We start from the raw sequence: 26338 nt of genomic DNA, 5'->3' as shown, positions 1-26338 counted from the left end.
GGAAGCTAACTTTTGCTGTAAGATCTCTGAAGCCATTAAAGCCAGAATGGCTTCAAACAGAAGGTATTTTAAAAGTATCTCCATAATGTATTTGTCTAGGTAGGTGTAAATCTTGTAAAACTTTACTTTCTCCTTCAGTAGGCCTCTAAGTCATCTATTTCAGACCAGCTCTGCATTAGCCTGTCAGATGAGTGTTTTATGTAACGTGCTGAAATCATAAAGCTGTTTTCTTTTTCACTGCTTCAGCTAATTGACGATGTAACTCATACAAAATTAAAACCTTTTACACATTTATTTTACACCTCTAAATATTTCATCTTTGCAAGGAAATGAGAGTAATTTATATGTGTGCATATAGAATTTGCTCTGTAGACAGTAAAATTCAACAGTATCTTTTCTTCCCATAGTGTCTCAGCTGGTGATTGTAACTGCTAGCAAAACTGAAGGAGAAAGATAGGATTCATTTTATGCATAAGTTGTGATGCCAAAGTCAGCAGCCATTTAAGAACTGATTTCTTTCCCAGACATTTGGGGCTTCATCAACCCACCTACAATTCCCAGTCATACAAATTTGGGGATTCAGTTGTTTGAGGGCTTTTCCCACAATCAGTTCAGTCTGTTTTCTCTTGCTCCACCATCACTCTAAAAGTGACCCTTTTCACACCATTAACCATGAACCAGAAGATGACTTTCTAGTGTGTCTCAAGGCCAGCTAGGGTCCCCCTTCTTCAGTATAGCTTCAGGCCACAGGGAAATGACACTCTGCTGTTGCTTAAATAACACCTCTCATGCACAATGGCAGAAGCTGACAGCTAAGACCTTCCCTGCCAGCACAGCTTTAGTAGCAGAGATGTCGGTAACGGCTTCCTGAAGGTTGTTAACAGTCAGAAGCCAACAGTTCCTGGAGATACATAGGTTTGTTCAGCTACCTGTAAAACAAGTTAGTTGTTATTTTGAAGAGTGAAAGAAAGGAGGAAAGAGAGCAAGTATGAGCAAGGGGAATGATATACCTAGGCATGGAAAATATCCAGTATCAACTAACTAAAAAAAGAAATAAAGAGTTTGTCAGGAAGAAGTGCTTTTCAATCTGTTGTATTACTTGGTTCTCACTTGTGAATTTTTTAATTGTCAGGAAGAAATTCGAAGACATACCCTTGAATGCCTAGAAGAGGAGACTATAAAAACCAGCAATCTTCGCTTCAGAATGCAGAGTTTTCCAGGAGAGATTATTGCAGAGATGACAGGTAGTACTGACATAACCAGCTCTGAAAAAACAAGAGAATTGAGTTTTCTATGCATTTAAACAACTTGAAGTATTCTATAAAATAAATCTTACTGCTAAAGGTAATAACTTTCAATAATAACTTCTTAATGAAAGAAGATAGGTGTTTGCTGATGTATGATACTGTGAGGGATTATTGTCTCACATAAGAGTATAAAGGAGAGATATCTTCACTGAAGACCATGCACAAGCACTAGAGGAATGACTGGAGAATTGCAGTATTCAGTTCTGATCCCAGCTGTGCCACAGCCTTTCTCTGATACTTGAGAAGGAGCACTTGAGTGCTCTGTGCTACAAGTTCCCTCTTTGTGAAGTTGGGATAATAATGCTTATCTGATGCGCTGTTACTTTTGGGTGGGGTTCATCTGACCAAATGCTTATCAACTGTCTCTTTTAGACAGTGAAGAGAGAGACGCACTTCTAGGCACGATTCGTCTCACCCTAGAATAGACGTTTAAAGCAAGTCAGAAGAATCATGAGTTGGAAGTGCCTCTTTCTCTCTACTGGCTATGAAGGGAGGCTAAAGCCCTGGCTCAAATGTAGGTATCTAGATGAAAATAAAGTTGAGTTCTATTTCTCCCCCCCCCCCTCAGGTATGGCTTGACTTTTAAGATGACCAAGGCATATTCTGCTACCACCCTTCTCTTTACACTGTAGTCACAAAGCAAAGTGGTCAGGGAGCTGATTTAGATGAATGTTAGGACTTCTTTTTGGGAGAAGCAAGGGAGTTGGAGTTCTTTATCTGGCTAACCATGAGGCTGCATGATTGTTAGAGGTGGTGTTATCAATTAATATGTACAATATGACTGAAATAACCAGGGAGCTGCTAAAGTCCTGTGTACAGTCCCCATCAGTAATAGTTGAAACAGGAAAACAATAACTAGACATGATTCAGTGTTTAGGAACTAATTACTAGACCATGGGGCTTTATGTTTATGTCAGAAAAGGTAATGGATTGTGGTCTGGTCAATAAACCTTGAAGAACCACTTGGAACTGCCAAGATTAGGGAAGAAGTAGGTAAAAGGTAATTCCTACAGGGGGAGATCGCGACCACCGACTCATTGACCACCTACTCAAATGAAGACAAGGAAGAAGAAAGTGTCTGCACACTAATTTACATAAGGGATGAAGAAGAAAGAACGGATCATTAAGGAAAATAACAATGAATATGTATTAGTTAAGTGTCTAAATGTGAGAATTTTTGAGACAAGGGTGTGCTGTCTTGAGACAGGCACCCATTCAGGCGCATCAATGAAATTAATTTGAAAATACCTCGACTCTGTGTGTCGCTGGCTTGCACACTGGGTAAATGAACCCCATTTGTAGGACAACAGTGGCACAAGAGGAGGGATGGCAACATGGCAGGGTGGCCAGCGAGAGCAGGACTGCTCCTCTTGGAGTACTATGGAGTTAGATCAGCTTTAGGTTCGTCATGAAATGGCAACCAGAACTCTTTTTTTTTTTTTTTTTTCCCCAGCTACATTCTATGTTTGTTGATTACTTTTTCATAGCAAGTTTCTTCCCTCACCTTTTCTCTGCCTATACCACGTGGTTGCTATGCAGTTAGTCGATTGTTTATACTAGCTGCTCCCATTCTGCACTGCCTAAGTGTTTTTGTGTGGGTGGATGTACACTAATGTGACTGTTATCTCAGAAGCTGAAGAGATGCTGTAGTACAACGCCCCTGCACAGAGGAGCTTTATCCACAGTGCCTCTTCATGCAGGCTCTTCACTTTTACACAGCAGTGGCTCTTCTGGGAGAAAATCTATTGAATTTCAAGCCAGGTGATCCTGTTCCTTGTCCCTGGCTGCCAGAGCTGGTTATGCAGAAGATTGGGGGGGGGGGGGGGGGGGGGGGGCGGGAGCGGGAATAATTTTTATCAGTTCACAATACATCTAGGGGATTTCTTAGACATATAGTATGAAAAAGAGCAATTGTTCCATGAGAACACAGCAGGCTTCTTGTTGATAAATGCAGATGACTCAGGGAAAATGTGATAAGACTAAACTACTGAAATAACATACATGATTTCAGGGATGTTAGTGTTTTAGAATCACAGCTATCCCTTACCAGGCGCTAGTACCAATAGTAGTGAATTAAAGATTATGGATCAATCCCTTATTGCATTATCTTGTATATACCTTTTTATAGCTAAAAGGCTTCTGCATGTTTTGTATTTATTTTTTAGCTCTTGTTACTGCTGCACGCGAATCTAGTGCTGCTAAGATACATCAGCTGCAGTCTGCATTGAAAAGCATTGCTTATGAAATTGAATTACTGGATGAGAAGCAAAGCCTTTGTGAAAGACAGAATGCTGCACTGTGGTATGTTTTCATTTGAACAAGGAAAACCATACTAGCGAGATGATTAAGGAGAACTGAAATGTTATCAAAACATGCTGAGTAGTGCTTGGCCCTCACCCCTGCAGCTAGCCACAAATGTTCCTAGGCAACTCTTTGCTGCAGCAGCAAGCCTGGTTTTTACGATCTGTTTTCTTGAAGAGCAGAGCCTGCCTGCTGCTGCCTGCCCTCTGTAGCCCTGACAAGCTCTCTTAGGGAAAATTGTCTGCAGCTTCACTTCTCACACCAGCAGGGAGAGTTTTCTTTTTCAACAATTAATGTTAAGGAACTACTACAGACAAAAATCATGGTTTTCAGTTAAAACAAGAACAGTGGAAGGAACTCTGAATCAGTAACTGTGCTAGAGACCCATCTTCCTCTTCAAGAGTTACCCCAAGAGGATACAGAGATTTGGGAGATATTTGTTTTCTCCCTGCCAGATTTCATGTTACTGTCACCTTCTGCCTTGCTGCTAGAGCTGTTAAAAAATAAATCGCAATGCATTTTCTTAGGGGAAGCCTGCATTCTTTATTCTTTCAATGCTTGCAAGCAGCCGTTCCATTTTCAATGAAACTTGTGGAAAATAATCACATCAGTAAAAGTAAAGCTTTGATAAAGTTATAATACAAATAACTGAAAGCTGTTTCATTGGAATGCAAGGTCTTAGATGGTCTTCATCACAGGTACTGCTGCATGTCATGCTTTATAGTATATATAGTGCTATAGTAGACTGAGTTGCTAACATATGGATAGGCAAGTATTCATTTCAACGAACATCTGAACCAAGTCTTCGATCTGAATGAATGGTAGGAAATATAATTTTCACCTATTATTTATTTTTTTCCAGTGAGGAACAGGAATACTTGCGGACACAGTATAAAGAAAGAGTAGACTTGCTGAATGAAAGGATGGCAACGAAAGTTAACACAAATGTTCTCTTAATTGAAACTTGTGATAAAACAAGAGATACAGAAAGAGAAATAATCAGGGCGAAGGCAGCATTAGCAGAATTGAAAGAAAAAATAGCTGAAAAAATAAGTAAACTTGAGAAAGAGAAAGAAGAATGTGATAAAAAGGTAAAGGTTTTGAAATGTACTTCACAGTAAATTACCTTAGAAATTATTGCAGATGTTGTATTCTGCTATCTCATATGGTGCTAACGTATGTCTCCACAGCAGCACAAACAGAAAAGTGACTCGACATCAGGTGCACACATGCTGTTTTGACTTCTGTATACATGTACTTATCTGTGTGTGGTGTGTATACATATACACACAAACATGCACACATCAAAATTGCATGGTATATGAAATTTGTTTTCTAGCAGCACATCTCAGAATGTCATGTCTATATTGGTGCTTCTTACTGACTGTGGGACAAATAATCATGTACTGGGAACTCAACCCCTCCAGGCAAACTGCTTAAAATAAAGGTACCTATATTTTCCAGCAAGCTCTGAGATAAGGTTTTACTGTTTTTTTTAATAATCTGCCCTACTTTCAGTTGTGTATATTTGATATTCTTCCTCAACAATAACATAAAAACAGATGATCAGATTAAAGGAAAACTTTCTAGTAGAAAATATGATATAATCAGGTTCCTACACTGGAATAAAATCACATGAAATTTTGACAGATCGGGTCATAATTTGCTTGTTATATTAATTAATATTGTTTCTTTTTCTTATAGAATTTTGTCATTTGGTACATAGCTGTGGCTTTTCCAGAAAATTATTTTCTTCCAGGGTAAATTTTGTGCTCATTTAATTTTGGAAGGCTTCAGACGTTTTAATATAAATTTTTAAACATTGTACCGTACATTGCTCAATTAATTGTATTATTTTTAATGTAGAAGAGAGAAATGAAAAAAATCCTTGATACTCAGGAGGCAAACAATTCCAAGAAAAAGCATGAATTTGAAAACTTGAATATAAAATCTTTGGACCTACAGCATTTGATAAGTCTGAATTCAAGGGTAAGTTATATAGAAAATTGTTTTGGTTCATTAATGCAAAGATCAAAATTCAATTCGTAACTGGTCAATGTGAGGGGAATTTATAGAGAAACACAGTCCCTACCTTTTAAGAAGAAAAATAAGCTTGCATGATGTCTAATTGACTGACATTATTAACTGTTAGTTACTTGGTTATAAAGTCACTTTAAAAAATAGAAGGTCCATATAGACTTTTTTTACCAGCTTAATGAAACAGTTGGCTACTATGTGCTCATCAATCTATTTATCAGGACATTGTTATAGGGAATATTAAAAAAAGTCAGTGAGAGGATGACTTGGCTCCCAGTCCTGCACATGGCTCTGGTAGAGGTAGTTGGAGGACTAGCTGAAGAAGAGACATGATAATCAACAGATATTTAGTGGATGCAAACTATGATGTAAGGGGAAGAAATAGGAAGAAATTTAGAAAAGAAGGCTGTTCAGATATTATGAAAGAGTTTGTACTGGAAAAGTGTTGTAGGAACTAAAATAAACAAGGAGACTCTATTATGCCCAGCCGCCTGGGAATGCATTCAGCAGTGTAAGTTAACTCCTCGCTGGTGGACATGGCAATTTTAAGGAGGCTCAGGATCTGGAAAGTCAAGGCTAATAGGGCTAAAAGACAACCAGGCTTTCTCTGTCTGCCACGTATTTAATATGGGCTTCCAGTTCAACCCTGCCTACTTTAGAACTACTTTTCCCTTTTTGCAAGGATAACTTATCAGAGAAAAGTAAGGAAAGATCAGTGTCTTCATCTTTCCTGTTATGACTTCTTGCAGAGTTAACTCAAACTATGTGCATTCAGTTTAATATCTGCTAAGTTACCTCAGGACTCCTGAAAGCAACCATACTGCAAAACTAATACTTGTGTAATGAGTTGAGCCAAACTGAGATGTAAAACATCCATTTTCTCTCCCAGTCTTGCCAACTTCTGTTAGAAGCACTGCTGCCCTCCCAGTAAAAGTCCTTTCTGTCTGAATGAGTATCATGTTAGTAAAAATTCCAGAACTGTACCTGAGTTAACTCTGCAGTGAGGTTCCTTTGAATGACAGATTTCATAGGTTGATTTTTTAAAGTGTCTTTTCATTACCAACCTGCACTGATTATTTTTTTTAACTCTTTCAGTGATTAAATACAGTAAATACAGCCTTAACCACTGCTTCCTCAGTATTCTTTCTTTGCAGGCTGTAGTAATTTTGACTGTGAAATCTCAGAGTGGCTAGAAAATAGCAGTCTCATGCAGATGTTATGAAATCTTAAAAAAAAAAAAAAAAAAGACCGACCACTGGCAGTAAAGGGATTCATTATCTGCTGTTTTGGAAATTTCAGATGTTTTTGACATAGTCTGTTATATTTTTTATAGGCTATATTTAATGAGGAAAGTCTCATAGCAAAACTGAAAGAAAAAAGCAAGCAACTGGAAAAAACCCTGGAATTAAAAAAGACAGACATGCTGGCACTCTCAGAGAAGAAGTAAGAATTATTATACCATTTGATTTGATCTTTTTGCTAAACCTGCATTAATGTTTTCTGAGGGAATTTTTGCCCAGTATTTAAGAAGAACCAGCCAAATTCTATAAAGTATGTGAATTATGTAATGGGAATCTTTCTACTGGTGTCAGTGGGCATACAGTAAAGACTTGGAGGACAGCTGAAGTTAATCTAAATTAACTGTCAGGGAACAAATATTCACAAACAGTGCCCTTTGGGCTAGACTTATACTGTTATTCTAACAATACACATGGTTGGAAAGTCAGTCATTACTCCCTGCATATGCTATCATTGTCCTATCAGCTGGAATACTTACATTTGCTGTGGCACAGAGATTTCTTCTTCTGTATGTTACCTGAGATGCAAAGCATGACAAATGATGTGAATAAGCAAAATAATCCAAATATCATTCTATGGGCTTGTCTATGTTACACCCATGGAGCTCAATGTGGAGATCCTCAATTTAGTATTATCCAGGCTAGCTCCATAGCTGCTTCTCTTCTGATGCTGCCATAGGCCTTCTGAAGGGTTATACGGCCAAAGAGATGGGGAGAAAAACTGAGACTTTTCGTGGTGATTCAAACTTCTTGTTTGAACCCATTTCTCTGTATAAGCTGAGCTGAGAATCCCTACAAAGAAGAAAATATAAGTTCTTGGAAACTTGGCTAAAATTATTGCTCTGAACTCCACTATTTTTCTTGATGGCAGAACTAATTCATTAATGTCTTCATGAAATGAATGTTGCCATTAATTAACAATGTAATTACTGTAAAAAATGAGCTGCAGCCAGCATCCGGCTGTGGCTCTTGATCCTGTAGGCAGTTATAAATTGCTTATCTTTACTCTCCTGAGCATTAACTTCAGTAGAAATATTTGTGCTAGGGAAGTTGATCGTGCTCATGTTTCAAGGGTACAAACAGTTATGATCTGGTGATGACCAGAGAGCTGTGGGCTATGGTGAATTTCATAACCTGGGTGTAACAGAAGCATTGTCTTTCTGTTCTTTTTGTGCTGCATTTTTATAGCTGCTCAGTGTTGTCAATGTCTTTATTTGTTTTAGAGTGTTTGTCCTTCATAACTTATTCTACTATTTAATGTAACAGATGAGTTTGGCAGTTGAGTTAAAGAAAGGATCTGGTCAATGTATTTATTCTTTCACAGCGTTTGGCACATGCTCTCAAAGCCTGGTCAATATGGATTTCTGGTTCTATATTTGTTTGCTATAAGATTACTAGGATGCTGGCGCTTTCTATTCCTCTTTTCTTTTTGATATCCTCTCCTCCTCCATATCAGATTTCTTTCTTCAGACACTTCTTTAGGTAGGCTCATGCTTCTTGCATGACTCCTGTTTTGTATGGAAGATAGAAAAAGGAAGTGAGTATCCCTTGTTCTGACTGCATCCTGTAAAACATACAAATGCACAATGTTCATCCAAGCAAGAAATATAAATCTATGCACAAACATTCCCATTTTAACCTGTAGACCTGTTGCTAGTAGGACTTACCTACCTGAAAGCCTATCTGCTTTCTCCTTGTGTACTTTTTCTATCAGTTTGTCTATAGAAAATATTGCCTCTCCCCACAAGCCTTCCTTGGCTTGTATTTTGTATTTTAAGATCTTGTAGTAGAAAGCTTACTAGTTCTCTATGTCCTTACCTTCTTTGCAGGTTATATTCTCATCAGGTATATTAGAGGAAAGTAATGAAAAAAGACACCTGAATGGAATAGAGCTCAAATGTATGTAGGCATAGCTTATGTTCACATGAGGGGCCTGAGAATAAGAATGCATAATTTTTTTTTAAAATATTTTTTTGTTAATGCCCTCCTAAATATGTCTACATTGTCTTTGTTTAATAGGATTCAGCTTGATTCTGAATTACTGCTTTTACAATCAAAAATTGCCCAAGAAAAGGAAGATTTCAATAAGGAACTTGAAAAGGTAAGAGAGATATTTTTATTCTGGCTCAGAGTTTTTACTAGGCCTTGTCTTGTTGAAACACTCAATGAGAACAGGCCTGCACGAAGTGTGACATGTGAGGTGCTTTAGGTGCTTTGATTTGCCTGTGCCTCTGTGCTTGATGAGTGCGAGCAGGGAGAAGAGGCATAAACATTTGCAGGACATGTGGCTTCTACCTTCTACTATACTTGGGTTTTGGAAGCCGTGATGGAGGTAGGGGCAAGATCTTCTCTTCAACTGAGGCCATAGGCTAATGTTGAAAGACTTAAGGGGCACTGACAGGTGGGGTAAGCTTGAGGGAGTGGTCTTGTGTGCTGGGATATAAGGGAATAGAGGGTTATGAGATTAGGATGTTGATTTGGGAGGGAGTATGTGTGCAGTAAGAGAATGGGGCAGACAGATGTATGTAGGAGGATTGTGGGGAGATTTGTTAACAAGGATGAGGTTGGGCTCCTGGTCTGGAAAGCTGAGTGTGCAGTTTTCATAGTCATCCTTGTTGACTTGCTCCATGCTTTTTAATATTATTATTAGCTTTTATTGCATGTGGGGAAAATGTAACTAGTGGTGGCACTCCATCTGCTGAACCTGTGAAGGAATGCTGACTGCCTGAGATTATTGTTGTTATGTAGACTACACACATCTATTGGGGGTGGTTTCCTAGCTATGTTCATAACTTCTCCAAAGGTGTACATATCAAACAAGATGTTGATCCATTAAAAACGCTGCCATGCTGACATTAGGCAGCACTAGGTGGGAGCCACATTCTCCCCATCCTATGGCAACCCCACCTGCTCTTCTACTGCCTTCCTACCATCAAAAGCCAGGACCCCAATCATCATCTTCCTATTTCCTTTTTCTCTTCCATCTTCCTGCCCTTGCCTCATTCAGCCAGGACCCCTGACTCCTGCTTCCTTCCATCTTGGTATTGCATGCCCACCATCCCAGTGTTCCTTCATTGTCAAGCTTTCCTCATTTCTACTTTATCACTCTTTGTAGTCCACACAGTGGAAGTCACTACCTCCAGCTGGAGCAAGGTACCATGTGTCTGGGAGCAGCACGCAGCTTGCAGGCTGCTCCAGAGTGGTGGATTTGAATGAGGCCGTGGAAATGAAGATCCAGAAACATGATCTTGATGTGACATCTATATATGTTAATTACACATGTGCTGTGAATCTTGATTCATTGTAAAGTTCTCTAAGATTTTTTTGATTAAAGTAACTATAGCAGTATAAAATGTTGTTATAATGTAAAACGGAGATAGAAATAATAAGCTAACATCTATGGTCCTTATTTCTAGACTAAGGAAGATCTAAGCAATGCTAAATGCCTGAATAAAAAACTTAAATTAGAAAATAAAGCTGTGCGCCAAAAGTATGAACAAGTACTGGAAGAAGAGCAACGCTGGGCTATAAAAAGGGATGAGATGGTGGCAAAGTAGGTTTTACGTGTCAGCTTTTGAATACAGATTTCTTAAGTTTGTGATTTTATGACTAAGGATTTTCTTGCTACATAGAGAGATCATGTTTCTGACAAGATATCTAACATTTCTTTTTTCTTCTGGTAGATTGGGGAAATTATCTGTTTTGTTGGATGAAAAGCTTGAATTTCTGGCAAATCATATGATGGAAAAGAAAAACCTAGAGAAAGAGATTGAAAATCTTGAAGACAGCCTACTGTATGTAGTTTTTCAATCTTGACAACAGTAAATGGCCTCAGTACTGTTTACTCAGGAGTTCAGCTGGTTTAAGTGATTCTGAAGTGTAACATTCAATAGGGAAGTTAAATGGGTTTATAAACTATACTAGTAGGCTGGTATGAAACTTCATACAAAAAAGACGTTAGCTGCCAGTTACCCTAATTTAATCTGCAGTTTCTTATCACCAAGCAATGCACATACAAATACTGAAGGCTATTGAAGCAATGCAGAATGTAAAACTTCACAAACAGTTGGGACTGTGAACTCCATAGTGTGGTACCAGGTCTTGGACAAAGCCACTGCCCTTTTATGGTGGTATCTGAGAAAATCTGCTTTTACTCAGATAAATCTAAGTAAGCACAGATTTGCCCTGTGCACAGAAGTGCTCTGCAAAAGAAATCTTTGGCTTGTGTAGTCTAAGCAGAACAGACGTCCTGTGCCCTGTGCATTGGGGGATGGCTGGCAGGAGCACGGTCAAAGCACTGCAGCTCTCTGTTAGCCTGTAGCTGGTGGAAGAGATTTGGGATTTTGCTGCCATAGGGTGAGGGTAGGCCCGTGTGTGCTGACCCCAGATATCCTGCTTTGGACCCAGTTCATCTATTTGCTAGAGAATCGGAAGATCAAGGCCTTACATTACACACTAATAATCAAATTCTGTCATGTAACAAAGGTAATCCTGACAAATGGGAGAGCTTTTCTTTTTGTCTCTGCTGGAGTCTCATCCTTTGCAAGAGAAAGTAAAAAGGTTCAGCCAATTAATCTTATGTCCCTCAAACCTAGCAGAGCCAAATATTTGCGTGCACTCTGTGTTTTGAATGACACCAATCGTGCTGATTCTGTGCAATATTTTCACAGTGTGGCACTGAAGGGGCTGTGCTCCTGGGGTCTTCCTGTTATCTAAATCCTCCTGAGGAATGTTTTGATAATATGGAGTTGCCCTACTTATGGATATAATTATAACTAAAAAGTATGAAAATAACTGCTCACCTCCCTTTTCATCCTGAATAAGAAAACATACAATACATTTATTCTGCTTTGTAGGAAAAGAAGTACATTTCTATCTTGATAGGATCAGTGTCTGCATTTTTCCTGGCAAAGGAAATATTGTTGCCATGTAAACATGGGATGCAGAAAATAAGACCATGAGGTAGTCACACACTGCTAAAAAGGACGTAGCCATGCACTGCTAAAGAGGACGAGAACTTGTAATGAAGTGCTATGTATATACAGTATAAAACTAAGTTAACAAGATAATGAGGTGAAATAAGCATCGCATACCAATTGGTATCTTGATGCCAACTGGATATCTACACTAATGATAGTAAAGGAAAGATTTGTAAGAGCTTTCTCCCAGAGACAATCAGCTTTTAATTTCAGACTTTTAAACTAGACTACGTGGAACTGTGCAAAATGCACCGCAGCTCTGATCCCTTAGAAAAACTGATTGTAAAATTCCCTTCTCCCAGTCCCTGTCCCCATACTTCCCTAGGTTTTTATTTTATGTCTGTACATAATTATCTTGTTCTGTGAATTTTCACTAGCTTCACAACATCCCTCTGGATCAAACCCCAAATAATTTAGTTTCAGTGGACATCACAGACCTCCCAGTCACTTTAACAGGGCCACCAAACTGGAAATCAAAATTAAGATCTTTTGTTAATTTTTATTTTTTTCTAAAAGTAATATGCAATATATTCAGAATCTTACTATTCACCTTACAAGATTGACCGATTTTTTTTTTTTTTTTTTTAATGAGCAGTTTCAAATGAAGTCTGTCAGATTTCATTCCAAGAGGGCAGTCTTCAATTGATTAAACCCTCTGAACTGAGCAGTTGACAATAATGAATGTAGTTTTGGAAAGTATGGAACGGAAGTCTAATTTTTCAGTGTTTTCTAATAATTATTTGGGATGCATTCTGCTACTAGTAAAATGTCTTGCCGTTCTGGCTCCATACATTTAGCTTTGCATTTAGAACAATAAAACCTTTGGAAGAAAGCACCATACTATCTCTTTGTAAATCCATGTGGGGTTTGGAGTAGGCGCTTCCCACCACCTTTGTGTCTTGAAGGAGTGAGAATCACTGGTTTCATACTACCAGCCTTTTTATTGTATTGAACTCTCCTAGAATGGGTCGAATACGTATAAAGTTCATGCATTTTAGTATTTACCACACATAATACACTGGAAAATACATAGAAAATTAAAATAAATTGATTTGTCCATCTGGCCAGAAGTTCTACTTCTGAAAATGCTCTTTTGTAGTACTTGCTGCTAATACATTAGAGTAATTGTTCATTTCTGAAACATCTGTTCTTGTGTTTTGCATTTGTTTATTGTTTCTGGCTTGAAAAAAATACTCCTGGATTTGCCTTGGTCCCTAACAAGACCCTCTGAATTTTAAACTGATGTTTCTAACCTGAGAAACAACAATGTGTTAACACATAGCTATGGTTGAACACTATATGTGTAGGTTTTTGAAACGTGACCCACAGGTACCATATTGTCTCTCTCCAACTAGTGTTAGCATGTTGGTTGGTGGGAAGGAAATTTTGAAAAACTGTACTAAAATTTTGACATAGAGTAAGCACTCTCCAAATCTTCAGCATTATTTCTGAAAGTTTATCTTTCTTCCCCCCAGAAATGCTACAAAGAGCTATGCGGAAGAGCTGGCATCTCTAAAGCAAGACTTGAAGACAGAAAATAAGACAAGGTAGGTTAAACTAGAAAGTGTGCATTGTATCTTTAAAACAAAGCAGCAAATTAATGAATTACTGCATCTTGTTGGTGCTATTATATAAGAGATATAAACCCAAAGCCTCACTATGTAAATATTCAGTGATATGATGGCAGATAAAAGGACATCTCCTCAAGTATATCCAAGGTTTCATTTGAATATTATTGCTATACTGCCAAGTGGTGAGAACCACTGAACTTACCGTATAAGTGGCTTTTAATCATTATGGCACAAGTGTTCTAATTTATTTTATACGCTATTTGGGATTTTCCCAGGATATGGACACTTATGTAAATTGTAAAACTGCATTTTTTAATTTATTTGTTTTAATTAATTTAAATTAAAGTTCATTGGTAGCTGATCCTGCACCTCTGAGGTCAATGAGAGCTTTGCCATTGAATTCGATGAGAAAAAAGTGTCTCAGTTCCCTGTAGTATCAAGCACCCATAGCTCCAGCTAGGAAGTATGGGAACTTTGTGTGCTGAACAGCTTTCAAAATCAGGTCCTCAGACTGGTGGGATCTGGGGTTCCAGCTGTCATATACACAAATCCTTTGACTGAGTCTGTAAAAATTAGATATCCTTGCATTTTCAGGTATTTCATCTTTCTTCCTTGGATTTCTGTATTCTTCATTACTTAAGCAGTGACTTCTACTGAATCTGTCTTTTTAGGAAACTTTTAGAGAGAATTTTAAGGAGCATGTTACACAAAAGTCACAAAAAGACTAACGGTTATTTTATCTATATTCAGAACATCTGCCATGAAGTAGTTTGCATCACTGTTCATATACACAGACATGCCTACCCACAGTCGTGTGAGGTACCTATAGAAAAAGCCTTGAGTTGGATAAATCTAAGTGAATGATTGTAGCTGGAGTTAAAGTGAGAGTGATATAAAGCTTTCCTGGTAGTTTTGAGTTTCTCAGCACCTGCGAGATTTCAACTGAAGCTCTTGGGGGTCTGTTCATACTGTTTGTCTAAACTCAGTTTTGTGTGTCTCGTTCTTGAGGTGCTATCATTCCACACCAATATGGAGATACCTTCTTGTCAGAGCATTAAGACCTATGTACTTGATAGGTTTTTGGGGCTTTTTTTTTTTTTTTCTTCCATGAATGCCTCCTTGTATGTGAGATCCCCGATAGGATTTTCACCTCCACTTCATTACTGGCCAGAAAAAAAGTGAATTCAGGAAAGTACTTAGCCCCCTACAGTTGGTAGGATGCTCTCCAAAATAAACCCATTGTGTGCTCAGCTGTTTCAGACTAGCTCTGCAGCTCTGACTTCTCATTTGATTATTCTGCCATGTAAGGTGCAAAGAGATCTGGAGATTTCTTGGTAATCTGGTCCTGTCTGGTTCTCCCCTGAATATTGCATCATAATTTTGTCTTCCAAAAATAATCATACTCAATCCAAAAAGCCATTTTTGCTTTCTCCCCTTACTCTCATTAAGATGTCATTCTGAAATCTTATTCTTTTGATGAATAGTAAAAAAATAGTTTTTTCTGACTTCCAGTCTGCATTTTCGCATAGACAGCTAGTGCCTTTTTGGTTTTGTATCAGTGTAGTCTTTTATCCTTTTCACAGTTTACAAACCCTAGAGTTTTATGAATGTGAAATCTTGTCCATTCCAACTTTCCAATTTGCTAAGCTAAATTAACCAAATTATTTGGTCCAGACTTATGCTAACTAATTTTAGGCACATAACAGAGGCACTTAAGTGAGACTAGTCACCTCAAGATGACTCCTCCAGGTTCAGTAGAGGTTTTTCTGTCTTTTCATGCATCTCTCCTAGATTTTGTCAGGATCCCAGACTTCTATTTGAACCACTTTGATTGTAGTCCTGAAGTTACAGGTTATACGTTTGAGTCTTCCAATCACTCAAATTAGGCTTGCAGTGCCTCTGATAATGTTGTCTCCCTTCTCTGTTTTTTCTCCCAATTTCAATTTATTTCTGCTTATGTGTCTGTCACTAGAGTAATGCTTCATTGGAAGCTACTGTACTTAGCAAAGCAGAGGGAACTCTTTTTCTCAGAGGAGGAGAATACAAACAGAAAAGTTAATGAAAGAATAGAGGCTGGCAAAAAAAGGCATGCTGAACTACTTCTGGAGGTACGTATGTTGAACAACAGGTATTATAACCCATTACATCCAGTGTTACGATACATTCATGCTGTACATAATCAGAGTAAACTGACACCTAAGTAAGTAACCTCCGAAGGCCAATTCTTTGTAAGCTATTAAACATGATATCAGGTCTAAAGATCTTCAGTATCTAAAAATCTAAATATCTCCATGCTTGGAGATATTCAAAAGCCATTTGGATACAGTCCTGGCCAACTTGCTCCAAGTGGCCCTGCTTGAGCAGGGCGTCAGACACGATGACCTCCAGAGGTCCCTTCCAACCTCAACTATTCTGTGATTCTGTGATCTGACCTTAACTCCTATTAATAACCATTTTAAAGCAATTATTTATCTTAGCAGATGTTGTGTTTTAAATGCAGATTGCTCTCATTTTGCTCTAATTGCTTATTTCTGAGTGGTCCATGTAGACATTACGTATTTCAGAAATCACTGACCTTCATTTTGCTTTCCATTATGAGACTGAAGACCTTGAGAAAAAGCTTTTTCAGTCTGAAAAGCAAGCCAAAGCCCTGAGTGAAGAAGCAAGTAAGAGGGAAAATGATTACAGGAATTATAATGAGGATTTTACTAACAAAATAAAATGTCTGGAGGTAAGTTTCATTGTTCTTTTTATTAACCTTGGGAAGATTTCTGATGGATGAATTGGTAGTGTTTGTTGCACCTCATTGCAGCTATGCCCATTGGAGCTATGCTCAAATGTGACACATGTCAGTAATTGTTTCAAGAAAATTCTCTACTTTTCAGGTTGGTGTTTTGGTTTTTTTTTTTTTTTAATGGTCAAAAACACTTAAGACCCTCAGATTGAGACACTGGAGTCAGTACACAACTATATATGTACATGTATGTATATATATTCATGTACGTATGAGCATCTATGTCAAAAGAATGCAGTGAAGATGTTTCTCAGAAGGGATGCCTCCCATTTTAAAATAAAAATATGTGCAGGACCAGTTTCATTCCTGAGATGTGTCCAGTTTAGCTTTGTAGTGAGCCTCCCAATGTGTAACCTGTTCATGTAGAATTTGTTTCATCATTTTTGGGTAAACAGGCCAACATTCATGGAGATATGACAGCTTGATTTTAGACACTGGTCAAATTCTCCTCTGAATTATTGTTGTTGTAAATCTATTGGAGTGACTGATGGTGTGCAAGACATAACCCAAGGCTACTTAGTGTCAGTGTTCTTTAAAACACTGATGAGCTTTCTTTCCCAAAGAAAGTAGGACACTGAAATGCTGAATATGAACTATGCAGAGCTTTCAAAGATTTCAAGCGCTTCTCTGGTCTTTGGTATATAGCATACCCTCTATCCCCAGGGAAACTGTCTGATTCATGGTCAACATTCTGATTGGAGAGAGGATAAATCACATGCCAGGAGTGTAAGAAATATTCTCTTTGTACGTCTGAGCTTAGAAAGGTAGATTTACAGAAGGCCTTGAAGATCTTTGGAGAGGTTATGCTCCCATGTCACGCAAGACAGTTATGGTCATGTAACTGCTCAAGCTTCCCTAAAAATGAGTGCTGGGACTGTCACTGCTAAGTAAACCGTTGTGCTGGATTCATTCTCATGCTCTTTCTGGCAGTTGAGCTATGCAGAGTATACAAAAGACATGCTAAATATACCTTGACACTCTCTGTCTTTTCTTTAATATGATCCATTCTAAAAGAGTTTTTCCCCCATCTAATAGACTGCTGATGAAACTGTTATCAGAAGGTTGCCATTTCCTTTGTGGCCTGGACAGAGCCAGATTGAAAAAGTAATTGTAACTGTTTATTTTCATTCAGTGACACGCTCTAGCATTTTCTCCTTTTCTAGCTGTTTTCCTGCTTTGCTTTCATTTCCTACCATTTTGATGAAACAATTGAAGTTGCTTTTTTTTCTTCCCCTTTTTGCTTTTGGAACTTTCAGCATTTTCTTGCACTTGCTCTCCACTGTTTTCATCTGCAAAATGATTCTGTCTGAATGCTGTCTCATGGAGGTGGTCTGTGTAAGGGGAATAAATTCCTTTGTAAGAGTCATGTCAGATCAGGTTCATTCTGCTCTGTCTGGAGCATCATGATGATGCATGATATCAAATTAGTCCATAGAAATGAGTCTCAGATCGCCTTTCTTCTTCTGCCTTCTTCACTTATCTGTATCTGCCAAGGAACCCATTTCATCTATTCTCCTCCATGTTTTCTAGTTTTTTCATTCTTTTTACCCATCCTTCTACTACAGTCCTTAAAAAAAAAAAAATACAGGTCATGAGCATATCCAAACTTCTATACTTTGAGGTTTTCTGATATTTCTAGTCTTTGATCACAGAAGTGGATGTGACTTACCTGACTTCAGAGTCTCAGAGGGAACAAAAACTTGTAGTGCAGGATTTGATGTTAATGTCCTGTAAAGAAGCAAGTTCAGAGTCCTGGTGGTACACTTCACATCCTGGGCCCAGTTTCATTTCTTTGTATGGCTTTATTCCTTGGGTATCATCTTGTCTCTCTCTTAATATTGTTCTTCAAGTCTCCCAGTCTATATAGGTTGTTCCTGTTCTCCCTTTTTGCATTTTAATGTGTTGCAGCAAAAGAGAAGAGATGTATTTTTCCACTGCAAAGTCATTTAACTCATGACTTGTGTTCCTTTGGCCCGAAACAAGATGAGATTCCACTATGCTGAGAGATGCACATACATTGAATTAGACTTTTTTTTTTTTTCCTTTAAAAATCAAAGGTCAGATTTTTTTTAAAGCTAAGGAATGAGACAGAGAAAGATTAAAGTGTACAGATTTGTAGTGGTATTTAGGTGATGATCTGCTTAGTCTTTAAGAGCTAATAGTACCTTCTTCCCCATGCTGATGTAACAGAGTGCAAAGATTCCCAGGCTGGTAAGTCTGTGCAGCCCCGTTATAGGGGGATGTATAGGTCAGATCCAGGAGCACTGTAGTTACATTTGTATTAAACAAATATTAGTATGATTGAAAAAAAAATTTGCTTATGGCTGGGCGTGGAGCAACAACATGAGACAGGTCAAGCCACAGAATGACATGCTGGTAGGAAAGGACATGTGTAATAATGTGAAAGCCCTCCATGTTTGTGGTAAGATAAAGAAATATTAGTTTTGCTTCACTGATGGGTCAGCAGAATCAAATGCCTAGTATACTAATGCCAGCATCAGAAAAGTAACATCTCAGGCAAGAATAGGGAAGGAACCAGTTAGCAAGCATACCTAGAGAACTCAGATGCCTTCAGATCATCTGAGTCTGATGAAATTCACCTTCAGGTAGTTAAGTGGCTGAAGCCATTTCGGAGCTATTCATGGTTATATTTAAGTGCATATCAAGAATAGGTGAGCAAAGCTCAAATCAACTTCAGTTCCCAAAATAGCCCTACTGGGTAAGACACAATGTTGGTCCTACCAGGATCCTGTCTTCTCCAGTGATCAATAGTCCTTCTTGGAGAAGTAATGTAAGAACAGTAAAATATAGACTGACCCTTCTTCTGTATAATTTCCGTGACAAATGAAGTGTCAGGGACTTCTTTGGATGGAGATGGTATCTGCATTTAATAGCCTTTGATGGAATTTTATGCTATGCTGGATCTTCAGTGCAATATTCTCCTATCACTGATTGATTCTTTTAGCTCACATATATATACATTTATCCTCCATAACAACCTATAACATATAATTTATTTAATAAGGACAATAATATTCTTTTGTTTTAAACCCACTGTCTCACAAGTTTATTGGCATCTTGCAGTTCTTGTGTTACAAGAAACAGTGAATAACTGTTGTGTTCTCATCTTCTCCAGCAAAGGTGTGTGATTTTACACACCTTTATTGTGTGTGTCCTCAGTTGTCTCTTTTCCAGGCTGAAGAATCCCAGGTACAAAAACAATTGGAAAATCATCCTAGATAATGGTTACCCATGCTTTATTGACAAAACAGAATAATGGTCCGTGTTAGTTTGCGGGAGGTCTGCTCTCAGCCTGGAATTAATCTGTAATTATTTCCTTCATGACTCAAGTGATAGGATAGGGTGAATACTTATTGTATCTGCAGATGACAAACACGGTAAGAGTGGGAGCACGCTCTGCAGGGCAGAAGAACTAGAATTCAGAATTATTTTAGCAAGCTGGAGAAGTAATTTTGGGGAAAAAAGATCATGATAAAATCCCTGTACAACTCCACCACAAGGCAGGTGTTTAGGCAGTGATAAATAGTATTAAAGCTGACGAGTTGAACATAAGTCAGCAAAGATTTGTAGTAATGAAAAAGGCAACCGTCAAACCAGTCTGTATAAAGAGGCAGATAGCCAGGCAAGGCTTATGATGTAAGTTTTCTACTCCACCTGGTTTTGGTAGGACACAGCTGGAGTACAGTTTTTGGTATTGATCACCTCATTTAAGGAGGATGTAGTTTATTTTGAGGTCCAAGAAGAGCTAAGTAAAGATGATCAGAAAAAAAAAAGATGTGCAGCTTTTCCATTTAAAATAGGTAAATCTAACAGAAAACATGGTAGTAACTACTGAATAAATAAAAATTGATAACAAGGTGATAAGCTTTTCTCCTTGTCCACTTGTTGAGACAAATAACAGGGAAGAGAATAGATTTAACTTAAGAAAAATTTAGGCCCTAAGAAAGCATTGACAGCGCAAATAGTAAAACCCTGGAATCAGTTGTCTGAGACACGGTATCTCTACCACTAGGGTTTTTAAGGACAAATCAAACATCTGTCATGGGTACTTAGGTCTAATTGATTCTGCTGTACAGCAAAAAGATGGACTAAGATGACCTTTTGGGATCACTTCCAATATTCTTTTATCTGTTCCCCCCCCCCCCCCCCCCCCCCCGGATATGTTGAATTATTTATGCATTTAAATGCCGCTTAGATTATTGATTAATATTTAGTTTCATTAAAGAATGACATCAAAACTGCAACTGAAAATCTGCTTAAAAAAGAACAAGAATTAAACACAAGCAGACTAATCTTGCAAGAAACCAAGAGAGAAACAGAACAGAAGTATGCAAAATACCAAGAACTGAGGAAATCACTTTTAGGTAAGTATTAAGTAACTCCTCTACATAGTGGGGCTTTCTCTTGCTGTTTCCAAAACCAGCATGCCGTAGCCCTTTGTCTGCCTATGGCTCAGGTGATCTATGAAACAAGTATAAGCTGAGCTCTTTGCAACAACTGGAGTCTGTAGACATGGCCATAACATAAATATGAAGCATTTTTTAAAAATGCCAGACTAGTTAAACAGGTGACTTACTGATAGAGCCTAGTTTTATTTATAACAGCTTAACTTTAATGTTCAGTCATTACACTAAAACCCCTTTTCTTGCTTTGTAGAAAAGAAAGATGAAGAGGTACGAGTCAAAAAAGCCATTCAGCAGTCTATCAAAACTACTGAGAAGCTCAAGGAGGACATGGTAATAACTTAAAACTCAGCTGTACTACTTCTGCAAGTTTCCACCACCAACTTTATTTCCTCCTAGTAAAGACCAGGCACCTATGGAGAGTGGGATCAGGGGAGACAGGCTGGGACTGGGGACGTACCTTCCTCCCTGCTGCTGTGTTTCCATCTGGGGGATGCCTCAGACCTCAGCTCAACCTGTAATCCAGCATTTATATCAAGCTGCCCTTGTGCTTGATTTTGCATTCCTTAGGCACGTAAGCAAGTAAAAAAGAAGCTGGTGAACTAAGGGCATTTGTGAACCTGCTTCTATTCAGATGGTTGCTGCTGCTAGGGCAGGAATTTCTGCCACCTCAGTAACTCATATTTGAAAAATCTTCCTGTATCCTTGCCTCTTTATCTGTATTTCTCATTTCTGACTTCAGGCATTCAATCAGCACCAGCATGAGCAGAGAGAGAGAAAGTTGTAGAGCTGTGGGGGTAGTTGCAGTGGCTCGAAATGTCTGAGGCATGGTACATCTAGTGCTTCCAGCCACAGTGTCCCTGCAGAGCTCGCACAGTGACTCTGCCTGTCAGCCACCCTCAGACCTGCTACAGCTGATGAGCCCGAGTGTGGTAGCCACAGTGCGTCAGACGTGCTGTACCTGCACTGGTCATTTTTATGGTGCAAACTTAATCAGTCCCAGTATGTACTGGGGCCATTTGCTTACGGCTGCTGGGCATCAGGCAACCTGGTAGAGGCTGGGCTGTACAACCCAGGCAAACAATCAGATTGCTTTTGCTTTCTGTTTATCTGCCAGAACAAAATTTTTAAGTGGAAAAGAAACACAGTCACACCTTCTGCTGCTAATAGGAAGAATTAAAATGTCTTTCGGTACTGATAAGCATAAGACAAGCTCAATAAACTACATAAAGGGCTCTTATGAGGCTGGTCAGATTGCAGGATTCGTGCCCCAGTGGTCTGGTAATGTGCAAATCTCTCTGATGAGCTCCACAGAAGCCACATCAACACAGAAATTGTCTCTGTTCAGAAAACGGGGGAGACCTGTTTCTCCAACCATATTAGAATAGGAATAGCACAACAAAACAGTTGTGTACACCTGAGCCTCCAGTGACAGAAAAGTGATGCTCCTGTCATTGGGTGACCCTGCAGCAGGAAGGTCACTTCACATCAGAGCTTGTTCCTTTCTTGTGGACCACAAGCAATCACTTCCCCACTCTGTATCTCTTCCTCCTCTTTGGTAAGAGGGCATAGATACCCATCTCAGATGGTACTTTGAAATTTTTAAATGAAAGCTGCCACATAACAAAAACTGTCTTCGCTTCATTTAGTTACAAAAAACCTATATAAAGATCAGTTAGCAGTGAAGAGTTTATTATTAACAGCCGGAGCTGAGGAACAAATTGCGGATGAAGCGTGATGCTGCAACCAGCCAGTTGAAAAATCATACAGAGAGTATGAAGCTGCTAGAACGAGACATCTACGAGATCAACAGGAAGCTTGACATTGTGAACACTGAGAACTGCAGATTGAAATTAGTGAGTATATTGAAGTTTGACAGTGTTCCTTCCCAGTATGAAGTTCTCTGTACATTTTTCATTTCACAGAGAACTAGCTGTGGAAGATGATGAAACATAAACAGCACAGGGCAAACCAGGCCTTTTAAATGAATGTGTGGGGCTGTGTTTAATTTGGAAGGAAACAAAGAGGAATATCCAAGGTCCAGGCATCTCCCTGAGACATAATCAATATCGTATATCTACCGCATTCAGTCAGGGATTATAGGAAAAGGCCTTCCTGCCACATGAAGGGGGCTGAGATGAATGTGAGATGTAGAATAAGCCTGTGCAATTTCGAATATATGCTTTTGAAAATGCTCTGTGTACCTTTCAGGCCCTGGGCTATGAGGGTAGTAGAATCTCCTTCCCCATAAAACACATGAAGTAAAAGTGGTCTTATTGCCAGCTGTTACTGGGCTGCCATATGGACCTGAACCCACATTTGTGCAGCCATGTGCGCTACATTTGTAAGACGATCTGAACCCTGTGCACTGTTTGCTGCCTGCAAGCACAGAGCTCTACTGCTGCAAGGGCAGCTGCCTGAATCTGTGTGTGTGCTAGCACCGCAGATGCTAGGTACCAGCTATTCTGCAGCTCTATCTGATTATACCCTTCTGGAAACAAAGGCTTCCCTCAGGAAGAAAACTCTTGGTTATACTACAAACATCACTCTCCTTATGTTCAATTCACTAACAGAAGCTGAGCAGCTCTGATTTTTCTGATGCCTGTATTGCACCAGGCAATGCCTTTTATTGTGCCTGACCTGGGCCATCTAACACATTTCAGCCAAACCTGGGACAGTACAAGCTGGGTACTGGTAGAGCTGATCCAACGTGAATGAGTCCATCCTATTTTGGGGGAGCGAGTGAGGAAGAGTTTCCCTTTTTGCACATGATCTGTGCTGCTCTGCCTGTTCTCCGCATCCTCATCAATTTTATTTGGTAGCATGGACATAGCTGGCTTTGTGTTGCTTTTGGCAACTGTTAAAATTTGTTCAAAAGATGAAATGGATGCTATTGTTGAAAGAAAGCCTGTCCAGAGGAATACATTAACCTTTGTATTTCCATAAGCTAAAACTCAGCTTATTCTTCCTGATCTCTCCAGAAACAGTGAAACTGTTTGGAAATTATTTAGAAAACTGTGGCAAGTATTCAGTTGTAATTATTTTTTAACAGTGCAATGCGCAGATAAAAGAAGATATTTTTGCAATGAATGCTGAAGCAGGAAACCACAAGTCAGCAACAGTCAAAATCCTGAATGACCTAGCAGTGCTTCATGGTAACATGTTAATAATGATTTCAAAACAAAAAAGTATAATTTTTAAAAGAATATGTTTCAGTCCTTATGTCTTTTTTTGGCACAGCAATCTACCACATTTTAACTGTTGTCTCTGTTGTAGATCTTCTTCTGAAGGGATGGTCAGAGGAGAGCTTGATTCAAAAGGTGAATTTCAATTTTCTATCATACTTTTTTGCATAAATATATTTCAGTTACCATGTAAAAAATAAAATTTCATATTGCAAATAAGGCACTACAATCTTTGAAGTCATACACGGGCAAAGTATTAAACCTATGTTTTCCAACATTGTATAAAAGTCCTGGCTATAAAAATAATTTTTCCCAATGTTGTTCCTTTTGCTGGTCTTATATTCAAGCCTTACTTAAACGTGTACGTAAAAACAGTTGGGGATAGCCTTCATTTTGAACAGGAATTAAACCAAACTATCATTAAGTTTTTCTCCAGTTATTCCATCAGAAAGTCAAACTGCTTTTTTTATGCAAGGATTGGGTAGTTAATGGAAAGACTTCCTGCAGAGGTACAGGTCTGGTGGCCAGTCAAGCTGTGGGAAAACAAGACAAACAAAACAAGTTTCTTAACATTTTGTGAAGGTTTTGTTTGTTTGTTTGTTTGTTTGTTTTAAAGAAAAAATAAATTCTACTCTGTGTCTTTACAGGAATTTCTGGAGAATGAGCAGGAAATACTGAATGCAGTGACAGCTCTAAAAAGAAAAATTCAACAACGAGAGGAAAAGATTGGTGATATTAATAGGAGGCTACAAAATAAGCTGGAAGGACTGACTTCTCTGTTTGACAAAAAATCTAGAATGGATGAGCGCTTAAAGATACACTAAACTTTTTTCCCAACCTTTAAAAAAGTTTTTTCTTTTTCTTTTTCTTTTTTTTTTTAAATCCCAGAATATGTTAATTCTTAGCAGTTTGTGATAAAACACAAGTAGTACAGCCATGTTCTATCTGATAACTTTGCTGCAGATTGAGACCTAGTGGTACATTTATTAGAAGAACTAGGCATGCTTTATAACACAGCCTGGATATTATCATCTTTAATTTCCACTTTCTAAAGGGTTGTGATAATAACAGTAAGGGGGTTGTAAAATAGTCTGAGCTTCACTGGTCTCTCCAGAACTATATGTTTGCTTTTCCACAAAGGGTAGATAAAGCTAACAGACCCCCAAATCCCGCAGGTTGTGGTTGCATGGTTATTACTACAGGACTATATGGTTGATTATTGTTTATGTTCTTTAGAATTTTACATGTGGGCAATTTGTACTGCTGTTTCCATTTAAATGAACAATATTCGGTACTCACGTCTTGGGGAGAGGTGTTATTACACAGGGGCCCTGGGCACATACAATCACTTGCTTCAGGGCCTCCTTTTAACTCCGACCTATAGATACTTGCTTTACTTGTTGGTTCACAGAGGTCTCATTTGTAATGAGTCACAGGTTTGGTCACTGAATGACCATTGTCTTGTTCAGAATCTGTTTTTATAAATATTAAAGCTGAAAGGCTATGGCATACAGGCTGCTTTGAAATCATTGGGTGTGGGTAGTGTGGCAGGAAACCAGGGAGAGGAATGATGAATTTTCAGAGGAAGGGAATGGCCCTGGAAGGAAGTCAGGCAGAGAGGGGAAGGATGGTGAACATACAGCAGAAGAGAATCCTGCTTCATCTGAAAGCCAGCACCAGTATTATTTTCTGTGTCAGTTGTGCAGGGCAGGTTCCTTCATGAGGAGCCTGCACAAAAACATTGCTTAGTCATTCAAAACTGCATGTATTAATTTAGCCGCGTCTATCTAACTCTTTGGCTGCCATTACATTTTTTTAATGCTAGTGAGAGAAGGTGATAAAAAGAGTTTATTAATTTTTATTTTACATTCCAGGTTTTGCTGAAGGCTAAAGCGCTGGAGCCCAGCAGGAAGGTCAGTGTTTGGTTATGCCATGCATGGTCCACAGGGCACACTGCCTCTGCTTTTAATAGAGTCCCTCATTCTGCAGCCTTCAAAATCGACACGTGATTCTCTAGACCTATCAAAAGATGTACGCTTTACTACAGCTAACATTACCTAGGGGTTGTTGTTACTTTTTCTTTTTAAAAACAAGATATAGCCCAACATTTAAACCCAATACATATAGTCCATACATAGAAATGCACATAAAAGTGTGCAGTCCTTAGTACCACACCTTTTCAAAGGGCTTTTCCTGCACGGTGCTGCACTGGCTGCTCACATGCCTACAGTGCCTGTACTGATGTGACAGTTGTGCAAATGTAGACACAAAACTGTGTTTAGGGCATTTTAAAGAAAAATAGGCCTATGACTCAGTTATGGAAATGGTATTTTAACACATGACTTTTAAAACCATGCTTTTAGAACTGTCATCTAGATTGTGTCTGCAAAGTACATATTGTATATAGCAGTATAGACAGCATTTGATTTCCTTAAGGAGATC

At 38.7% G+C, this 26338-nt stretch overlaps 1 protein-coding gene across 1 annotated transcript; it reads left to right on the top strand.

Annotated features, from left to right (window-relative positions):
• Positions 1–1173: 1173 nt before the first annotated feature.
• On the top strand, positions 1174–24871 carry LOC115350009 (rho-associated protein kinase 1-like). The gene is given in 18 exon segments (XM_030035022.2): positions 1174–1244; positions 3473–3608; positions 4471–4699; positions 5475–5597; positions 6979–7088; positions 8963–9044; positions 10360–10496; positions 10627–10737; positions 13398–13469; positions 15466–15601; positions 16093–16224; positions 20534–20672; positions 20965–21044; positions 22415–22567; positions 23764–23866; positions 23988–24031; positions 24544–24744; positions 24860–24871. Coding segments are annotated over 18 exon segments (2040 nt in total). The 5' UTR covers positions 1174–1204.
• Positions 24872–26338: the final 1467 nt, after the last annotated feature.

This window comes from Aquila chrysaetos, chromosome 2 (genome assembly GCF_900496995.4).
Source record: "Aquila chrysaetos chrysaetos chromosome 2, bAquChr1.4, whole genome shotgun sequence".
Taxonomy (NCBI): Eukaryota; Metazoa; Chordata; class Aves; order Accipitriformes; family Accipitridae; genus Aquila; species Aquila chrysaetos.
The sequence above is the reverse complement of the archived record's forward strand: the minus strand, read 5'-3'. Positions and strand labels throughout refer to the sequence as shown.